Consider the following 10,942-nt stretch of genomic DNA (forward strand, 5'->3'; position numbering starts at 1 on the left):
CTTCACCAAGGAGGTTATTCAAGCAGCCAACAAACATATGAAGAAATGCTCACGATCATTAGCTATTAGAGAGATGCAAATCAAAACAACAATGAGGTTCCATCTTGCTCCAGCACTGGTAGCAAAGTTCAACAAGACAGAAAATAACAAATGCTGACGAGGATGTGGAGAGATCTGGACTCTCACACACTGCTGGTGGGACTGTAAAATGGTACAAGTACTGTGGAAACCAGTACGGTGATTCCTTAAAAAATTGGAATTAGAAATACCATTTGACCCAGCCATTCCATTACTAGGCATATATCCTAAAGAAGTGAGAGTCATGACAAGAACAGACATATGCACACCCATGTTCACTGCAACACTATTAACAATAGCCAAAAGATGGAAACAACCTAGGTGTCCATCAACTGAGGAATGGATAACCAAACTATGGTACATACACACAATGGAATATTATGCAATGCTAGAAAATAATGTGGACTCTGCAAAACACCACATAACATGGATGAACTTGGAGGACATTATGCTGTGTGAAATAAGTCAATCACAAAAGGACAAATATTTTATTAGTTATTGAAAGTCAAGGAAAGGTTTATCTATGGAAGGTAATTTTTTGGTTGGTTACCAGGGATGGAAGGGGAGGGTAGGGAATATGGTTAGATAGATAGAGATAAGTATTGATTTGGGTGAAGAAAAGGGCATGTACCAAATGCGAGTGACCAATATTGTGGCACTGAGGAAGAGGAAGAGGAAGACATAGAGAGGTACATGGGAGGTACAGACAACAAAGATGAACCCTTCTGCACACAGAGTACAGCATTATCAGTGAAGGTAAACACGGGTATACGAGTGGATAGATGGGTGGATAAGCTGAACTAGCAGATATGTCTATGAAGTGAGGATTTTACCCAAGACCATGTATAGGGTTGGCAGACAATGGTTCTATAAGTTTATTTGTATGATCTGAATTCCCAGGTGTAAAGTAGAACTGAAAAGGGGCAGATTGTAGTCACTTCTTGGTCACAGCCAGCTATCCAGAGGGACTGAGTTGTTGAACCTGTGAGCTCGGGACCATAGTCACAGGGGACATCAAGCTCAACTGGCATAACATGCTACACAAAACATTGTTCTACCTCTTACTTTGGTGAGTAGCGACTGGGATCTTAAAAACCTGCAAGCTGCCATCTAGATGCAACAATGGGTCTCTCCTTGTCCACAGCAAAGAAGAATGAAGAAAACCAAAAATTCATGGAAACAATTAGTCCTAACGACTGGGACACCATCCGATCCGCAGCCTATACAACTACGAGACCAGAAGAACTAGATGGTGCCCGGCTACCACTGTCAACCACTTGCAAAGGTTCTATGTAGCAGATCCTGGATAGAGAGGGAGAACAAGATGTAACAAAACTCAAAATCATTTGGAGGAAAAAAAAAGGGGGAGTACTAGGTTTTTTGGTCCATTAGAGCCTGGTGGAACCATTGAGACAATGGCCCCCAATTGCCCTTCAGGTGTGGAATTGAACCCACACCTGTGGCTTCCAGACAAACAAAAGACAGGCATGTGAGTTGAACATTTACCTGAGGTAGATACACTCCTTGGAGAGAACAATAATGGGAGAAAGAAGGGCTGCTTATGCACAGGGAGACAGCTCAGGGGGCAGAAGTGCATGGAGGTAAGGATACAGGGAGGAGGTAACTATCAGGAGGAAGTGGGAGGGGAACTGTTGCATTGTGGTAAATTGTGGTCAATGTCATAAGACAAAGTATATGTGAACTGCTATATGGAAAATGAATTTGTTCTTTAAATTTTCACCCAAATCACACACACACAAAAAAAGCTACCAAAGAAAACAATACATTCCATACTGGAAAAAAAATGTAAATGACCATGAACTTTTGATCGAAAATTAGAGAGACTAGAAAATAGTGGAACAACAAACGACAAATTCCAGTTAAATGTAAAAGATAATTATTCTTTTGTAGACCTCGATGGACTATATCCATAATAAAGTCCTCTAATTATGTATCCATTCAGAATTTGAATGTTCTGAGGATGTTTTATCTCAAAATGACACTATTCAGAGGGAACTGGATAGCTGTTCTTTAAATATTCAAAGACTTGTCATTATAAATCCAGAAAGCAGTACTGATTTCAAGCTAATGAGAAATTATATACCAAATTTCAACTTAATATAAGAATTTTTCTAAAAATAGAGCTATTGAACAATAGAACAGGCTTCCTAGTAAGACAATAAGCTGCCCCCATAATTAAATATACTCAAGTAGAGGCTAAAGGACTATCTGTCAGAGATGTTGGAGGAGAATTATCCATTACAATATTGATATTCTAACTTTTTGATTTATCTAACTCAATGTTGTTCAATAAATCAAAATCAAACCCACTGGTGTCAAGTCAATTCCAACTTATGGAGACTCTATGTACTATAGAGTATAACTGCCCCATAGTTTTTTCTTGGCTGTAATCTCTACAGAAGCAGATCACTAGGCCTTTCTTCTGCCTTGCTACTAGACAGGTTCAAATTCTCAAGCTTTCAGTTAGTAAACAAGGACAGACCATTTGTGCCACCCTGCTTAATACAAGGCTGTATTACACCAAATACAATCCCCAATATACAATATAAAAGTTTTCTTTTGCCTTTTTTTTGTATTATTGCCTTTGTACTCACACCTGTTATTTCTATAAGCTCTATTTTATACTTTTAATTCCATCTAAAATCATACAAATACTAGTCCCTTAAATGTATATAGCATTTATAGTTTATAAACACAATTCCAAATACACTAGTTCATTTGAATCTTTCAAACTCTTCTAAGGTAGGCTAAGAAGAGATTTATAAAACTGCTAGATGTCATTATGACATTCCTTGAACCACAGCCCACTAATAGATCTTACTGATCAACTGTTCTGTACTGTTGACTATTTGCATTTAAATTTATGCCCTTCTGCCCCTAAATGACACAGAAATGTATTTAAGACAACCCTTAACTTTTAAGTTAAATGAATCGGAGGGAAAACTATGCAATCAATTTGTTTTTAAAGATACTTATTGATGGCCTATATTTTAAAATGAAATGAAGGAGTACATCCACTATATCCAAAAGGGTACACTGCAACATTATTCACAATAGCCAAAGGGTAGAAACAACCCGAATGCCCATCAACAATGAATAAACAAAATGAAGTCTATGCATAAAACGATTATTCAGCTATAACGATAAATTAAGTTTTAGCACATGCTTTGACATGGATGAACTCTGTAAACATTACACAGAATGAAATAAGTCAGACACAAAAGGACCAATATTGCATGATTTCACTTCCATGGATAGTAGACAAATGCATAGAAACCAAAGTTTATTACTGGTTACCAGGTATAGGTGGGAGGGGGAAAAAGCAGAGTTATTGCTTTAAGGGGTACTGAGTTTCTGTTAAGGGTGATGAAGAATTTGGAAATGGATAGTGATAATAGCTATAGAACATGGTGAATGTAATTCATGTTAACCAATTATATACGTAAAAATGGTTGATCTAAAGATGTAAAATCTCAAAATGAATGATGGCAAATACACACAGAAACACACTCACACATATCTCAATAATAAAAAAGAAAGAAAAAGTACCTGTTGCAATATCTGACTTTGCATCAGGAGAAGTGGGTGGTGTCTCAGAAAGGTTGACATTTCTGATCTGACAGTTTTCAGAAGTGTTGTTAGGTTCAAATGAAGTGGATGGAGTAGAAACTGAACTTTCTGACTGGTTCCCATTTGCAACTGATGTTTCAACTTTTAATGAGTGCATCTAGGGAGAAAACAAATTGGAATTAATAAGAATAATATGCCAAGGCATATTAAACCAAAATATGAGTTAAATCAATTTACACTCTGCAATAGGGAGAAGTACTAAAATCTAAAATGTGTAATCCTAAACATGACTTAATCACATTATGAAATCCAACTGCAAGCAGGTAAGAGCATAAAGATTCTTAAAGCACACTATTGATTTTCTTTCAAAATAGAATTCAAAGAAAAAGTTATAAGGTATACTAGTCATTAGCCCACTGAGATCCAATTCTTTATATCAGAATTCAAGTGGATGCAAATGAGAAATTATTGAACATAAGATTTTTAAATTTGTCAAGCAGTATGACATATTGCTGTTAGGACCATAATGAGAGAACAATTCTCCCTCAAAACAAGGATAGGCGATCCCTGGGTTATGACAAATTATGTACAACCCACAATTATGAGCCAACCCTTGTAAAGTCTATTACATTAAAAAAGTCAAGTAATAACAACGGTTCCTAATAACAGGTGCTATATTTTGCAATGGGATCAAAACATTATCGTTGTTGTTGTTATGTGCCGTCGAGTCAGACCCGACTCACAGTGACCCCGACCTGGGTTTCCGAGGCAGTATCACTATGGAAGTAGATTGCCCCATCTTCCTTCTGAGGAGTGGCTGGTGGATTTGAACCGCCAACCTTCTGGTTAGCAGTCAGGTACCTTAGCCACTATGCTACCAGAGCTCCCAATATTATCATTACTAGTGTATTATTAAAGATATTTGGGGTATATGGACCTTTTTTTTTTTTTTAAATGTTTTTATATATAGAAAGGTACATTATAAATTGCACACTAAGATAAACATTTGACTGGCGTTAGATATGAACCATGCCTAACTGTGTGACTAACGTATAAATTCAACTTAAAAGACAGACTTAAGAATGGAATTTGTTGTAATCCAGGGACTGCCATAATGATGATGTGCATGATGTGATTGGGGGAGGTGGAGAGGAAAAAAAGAAGAGAGAATAAGAAGTCACTGAAGTATTAGGTATAGGCACATCCAACTTCAAAATGCTCTTTTGAAAACCAGCCCAGCACAGTATTTACTACCTTCAAAGTTTCATGGCATTGGCAGGTTCCTGAAAATAAAGAGGGACTCCAGAAATATTCCAATACAAAATGCTTAACCTATTTTCCGATGTTACGCAAAGAGTTCTGTTTCTTCTCACCTGTCGGACTTTGTGAATTCTGGTAACAAGTTCATCTGCAGAAACACTTCCTGCTATTACTTCCAAAGGAATTCCACTGTCTCCAATAAAGAAACTGGACGGAACACACACTACAGGATCTGTACAGTTTAATTAAGTCTAACAATTCATATGAAACAAGCAGGAAATTTTATGAAACAGTATGGATAATACAGCAAAACAAAATTATTTTTATGAATTTCACAATATAATCAGCTAATGTTTAATAAATTCACCTATCATATCACTACACATGTAGTGCATGTGATACATGAAATTATTTATGTATTATTTGTATAGCATATGTGAGTGAAGAACATCACTACATTTCCCTCCATCACAACTTTCTTCTATCTCCATCTTGCCCACGAGCTGCCTCTTGCCTGCTACTTCTAACATACTAACCAAATTTCTCCATATTGATTTTCAGATATTCACAATATTAAAAACTCTCTATGTTCCCATTTCCTATACCGTATTATCTCAAAAAACACTTAGTATATAATTTCTATAAATGAGAATGCATGATTTCCTAAAAATATGAATACTTTTTAAATTTCATGAATTAACCAAAGAAAGGTAAACACTCTAGCAAAATATAAACTGATTCTTCTCTGAAAGGATACAGATTTGTGAAAATTGTAGGCAGGCTTCACTGTAAAACAAAATCAAACACTAAGTCAGCAGATGAATGCAACTATTTACCAAACGATAAGTTGCTTTTATAAAATGTTTTGTACTAATCAAAAGTATTTCTCTGAAATTACCAGTCCCTTTCACAGCCATGAGCTAAAAGAAAAATATATAATTCTTATTTCACAAGACTTTCTTGGCATGTTTATTTTATAATTTTCAGATTAAAGAACCAATTGCTCTTGCAACCTACAAACTGGTATCTGGATCTGGCTGCTAAAAAGTGTAATTAATTAGTATCTGCCAAGTTACTTCCTCAGCAGCAAGTAAACATACCTGAATACAATATATTAAACTGTAAAAAAAGGTATAATGTCTATTTATCACTTACTTGTGCAAGTGACAATGTAATACTTTGTAATAACCAAGAATTTGAAATAATCTAAATATCCAATAGCAAAACTGATTAATTATACAACTATAAAAAAGAAAGGTTGGGCAATCTACTTCCGTAGTGATACTGCCTCGGAAACCCAAGGAGGGGTCACTATGAGTCGGGTCTGACTCGACGGCATATAACAACAATAAAAAAGAAAAGGTACAAAACAAAATCCAGAAAAAAAAAAGGTGCAGAAAAAGTATGTCAAAATACTACCATCTTTGTAAAAAAGAAAAAGAAAACAGATAAAAATATATTTTCTTGATTATATGGAAGAAATCTCTGGAAAGATACATAGAAATTGGTTACAATGGCTGACTCCAAAGAACGTAATTGGGTGGTTAGGGTAGACGGAAGGTAAACTTTATACTAATAATACAAACAAGAGACATTGATCAATGTAGATGAGCAGTTCCAAGAGTCAAATTAATACTTCCAAGAACTAAATGTTTTTGTGTTTGCAAAGTAAAAAACATGATCAACATAAAAACATTTGAAAATGAGTCAGAGCCAACATGATGACAATAAAGAAAAAAAATGTCCAGAATCATACTATATCTGAAATAACTACCATATATTTTGATGTATTTCCTATCAATCTATTTTCTATGCAGGTGTCTCCATAAATAAATAAATATAAATGTACACATAAAATAAAATGCCCTCTAAATACTAGGTAATTTAATTATTATTATATAATAAATTTTTTTTTCATAATTTAAGATATATTAGATTCTATTATGATGATAACAAATATAAACCACCACCATACACAGGAATCCATACATCCCTAAGAGAAAGCCTGTTTAAAAAATGCTAGATAAATCAATCTGTACATAATTGTAAGAATTTCTGAAATTCTCATTTCTTCCATATTCCCATATTCCTCCTACCCTTCCTGACTCTAAAACATGCTTATGGAAAGTAATGGACAATATAATACATATGCTGTAAATTCCTTTTACAAAACTTTCACAGCTCAATAAATGTATAGTTCAATAATTTACTGTGAGCCAGACTGTACTAGGATTTGCTTTGTTCTAATATTTTTTTATTGTTCTTGTACACTGTACATGGGTGCTCTGATAGTGTAGTGTATAAGGCACTTGACTGCTAACCAGAAGGCTGGCGGTTCAAATCCACTAGCCACTCCTCGGAAGGAAGATGGGGCAATCTACTTCCGTAGTGATACTGCCTCAGAAACCCAAGGAGGGGTTGCTATGAGTCGGGGCCGACTCGACGGCACATAAGAACAACATTGTACATGGAAAATTCTAAAGTTTATACACTAACAGATAAATTTCTGAACAGTTTAATCTTGTCAAGGAGCTTTGGTGGCACAGTAGTTAAAGCATTTGGCTGCTAACCAAACGGTCCGCAGTTTGAACCCACCAGTCATTCTGGTGGAGAAAGATGAGACAGACTGCTTCCTTAAAGATTTACAACCTTGGAAACTCTATGGAACAGTTCTACTCTGTATTATAGGGTTGCTATGAGTTGGAATCGACTCAATGGCAGTGGGTTTGGTTTGGTTTTTAGGTTAATCATATTTTCAGACATCTTATTCACTCTGATAGTATCAATATCATCAGATACCATTCTGCAACTACTAATGAATTGGTATTTATAGGCATTGATCACCAATACCTGCTAACATCATTAAGAGAAAACCAGACACTGTATACCTTCTGATGGAAGACAAACCACCACTACCTTTGAAGTAGTCTTGATAAAAAAAAAAACCCGAATGTGATCAAGTCTCAAGACACAACTATTAATTTACAGGAAATAAAGAACAGAGGAATAAATTAAATGACATCAACGGGAGTGCAAACAATGAAATCCAGACTATAAAAAAACTCTACTGAAAAACTGAGCTGGATTTTTAAAAAAGTACTTTTGAGTAATGTCAAAAATATAAGAATCCCTCTATTTCAGAGGCATACTTAAATATTTATAGATGGAATGATATGGTATCTAGGTTTTGTTTGAAAATTATATGGGATGACCTTATGGAATACAGATGCAAAAATCTTTACTGAAATACTATGAAACAAAATTCAACATGATTAAAAGAATGATACACCATGACCAAAGGGGATTTATCCCAGGAATATGAAGGTGGTTAAACAAAAGAAAATCAATGAATGTATTACACCACTAACAGAACAAAAGAAAAGACTTGATCATCTCAACTGATAAAGAAAAGGAATTTGACTAAATCCAACACTCTTTCATGATAAACACACTCAGCAAACAAAGAATAGAAGGGAAATTCTTCAACATGCAAAAGTGCATTTATGAAAAACCTACAGCTAACACACTCAATGGAAAAAGGCTGAAAGCTTTCCTCCTAAGATCAAGAGTAAGACAAGGATGTTCACTTTCACCACTGCCAGTCAACATTGTACTAGAAGTTCTAGCCAGAGCAATTAGTCAAGGAAAAAATAAATAAATAAAAGGCATCCAATTTGGAAAGGAAGTAAAATTATCTGTATTTATAAATGACATGATCATATACATATAAAACCCCAAAGAATCCATAAGAAAGCTTAAAGTGTCCATTAACAACAACAAAACACTCACTGCCAACGAGTAGAATCCGACTCATAGCGACCCCTGCTTCAGTTTCCAAGGCAGTATCACTAAAGAAGTAGATTGCCCAATCTTTCTCCTGAGGAGTGGCTGATGGGTTTGAACTACCAGCCTTCTGGTTAGCAGTCAAATCCCTTAGGCACCACACCACCAAAAAGATGGGAAATAGATAGTGATGATACTGAATTATTCACATAAAATTCAATGTCACTGAATTATACACATAAAAATGGTTGAAATGGCAAATGTTTTATGTATTCTGTCATAACGAAATCTTTAAAAAATTGTATGGGATGGGATGAATGGAAGGAGGTGGGGATATAAATGAAACAAGGCTGGCTATGAGTTGATAATTGTCAGAGCTAGCTGACAAGTACACAAGGGGGATTCACTACATTCAATTACTTTTGGGTATGTTTGAAAGTTTCTATAATAAAAAGTTAAGGAGTATGAAGGACGGAGGAAGGACGCTGAAACAGAACAGATTTGAGGATATCAACTGCTATGAGGGATCTATAAATGTCTTTATTCCTATTCAATTATGGCTCCATTCCCATATACAGGATCCAAGAGAGTGGTTAGTTAATTTTTCAGAAATATTCCATATAAGATTTACAGTTACTTCCAAGTTCTTGGGAACTGGGGATCACTCTCCTCTTTGCATTCCTGGTACATGTCACACAGCTTCCTTGGCACTAGGAAAATTTGAAGAATTTTCAGCAAGGTATAATTATAATAATTATATTATTAGGTAAGATATAATAATTATAATATTATGGAAAATGGCAGTCAGAATTTAAGCCTCTGATATGCCTTAGACATCTAAAAATGTAGCATCAATATTCTAGTCCTAGTCCAAAAGAATCACCATAAATCACAACCAAAGACTATGATTATAACATTTAAAAGTCATGAAATACTAAAACATGAGCAAACCTTTTGGTATCGATTTTAATAGCAACAAAACTGTCTGAGGATGCTTCTGTCACTTTCTCATCTTCCCAGCTTGCTGCCATCTGTGTAGACTGCTCATCATTACCTGTAAAACATTTTAAGGATTCTTATTACAGTGATTATCTGAAAAAGTGCATTTATGAAAAACCCACAGCTAACATATTCAATGGAAAAAAAGCTCAAAGTTTTCCTCCTAAGATCAGGAGTGAGACAAGGATTGCAAACTCTTTTCCCTGGAAAAATGGAACTTCAAATAAAATATAGTCCCACAAATAACATTTTCTATCAAATTCGAAAACTGATTTTTTGCCATAAAATGAAAAGTGTTAATGCACTGTTGACATAAAGATCAATGAAAATGAAATTCTGCTATTCAAATTATATGAAGTATATTCTAAAAGATGACATTCAAATTCTAAGGTAAACAGTATCACCAACAATAAGAAGTCATCAAGAAAAATGTCTATTTTGGCTTTTGTAAACAGCATGATTTTAAAAATAAAAGTACAATACCCTTACTGAGTGCAGAACCTTTCTGTTCAGGAGTTCAAGATCTTCCACATCAAAGTACTTGTTCTTCAAAATTCCTCCAGGGTAGATAGCGGTAAGTCCAATTCTACTTAGTTTTGGACTTGCCTTTATTACAGGTATGCTAATTATCATTATAAAAAACCAAAACCAAACCTTACTGCCATCAAGTCAATTCTGACTCAGCAACCCCCACCGGGATTTCGAGGTAGTAAATCTTTACAGAAGTAGATAGCCCAGTTTTCCTTCCAGAGAGGCTGGTGGGTTTAAACCACCAACCTTCTGGTTAGCAGTCAAATGCCGTAGGCACTCTGCCACCAGAGCTCCTTAATTATCATTATAAGTATGATATTGTGCTATTATCATTTTATAAAAATTATGCTAATCCATGGTGATAAAATTCAGCACAGCAATTACCTTGGTCATGAAGACTTCTTGGGGTAGTAGAAATATGTAACTCCATAATAAAAATTAAAAATGTTTTTAAAATTATATCTATCAAGGCTTAGATTTATATAGATCAAGACTGTTTCAAATTTCACTTGTAATGTCTAGATTTTAGCATAATCAGTTCTTGGTGGGCAGAAGGAAATTTACCTGATTTGAGCCATTAGAAAATATCTGAGGTTAGCAAAGCTAAGTGCTTTCTCAAAAGTGACCAACCTTTGTCAATTTACAGATTGAAAAAATGTTTTCAAGCCACATTCTGAGTTTTTTTTTATTTTATTTTATT

The 10,942-nt window shown here is 34.9% G+C and overlaps 1 protein-coding gene across 1 annotated transcript in view; it reads right to left on the reverse strand.

Annotated features, from left to right (window-relative positions):
- UBXN4 (UBX domain protein 4) overlaps nt 1–10,942 on the reverse strand; it is a 75,890-nt gene that overhangs the window by 52,551 nt on the left and 12,397 nt on the right. The window contains exons 2-5 of the mRNA XM_007952501.2: nt 9,664–9,766; nt 5,687–5,715; nt 5,043–5,161; nt 3,649–3,826 (exon numbers count right to left, since the gene is read on the reverse strand). Coding sequence (XP_007950692.1) covers nt 3,649–3,826; nt 5,043–5,161; nt 5,687–5,715; nt 9,664–9,766 — 429 coding nt within the window. The remainder of the gene's footprint in view (nt 1–3,648; nt 3,827–5,042; nt 5,162–5,686; nt 5,716–9,663; nt 9,767–10,942) is intronic.

This window comes from Orycteropus afer, unplaced genomic scaffold (genome assembly GCF_000298275.1).
Source record: "Orycteropus afer afer isolate SDZICR_OR568_19922 unplaced genomic scaffold, OryAfe1.0 scaffold00342, whole genome shotgun sequence".
Classification (NCBI taxonomy): Eukaryota; Metazoa; Chordata; class Mammalia; order Tubulidentata; family Orycteropodidae; genus Orycteropus; species Orycteropus afer.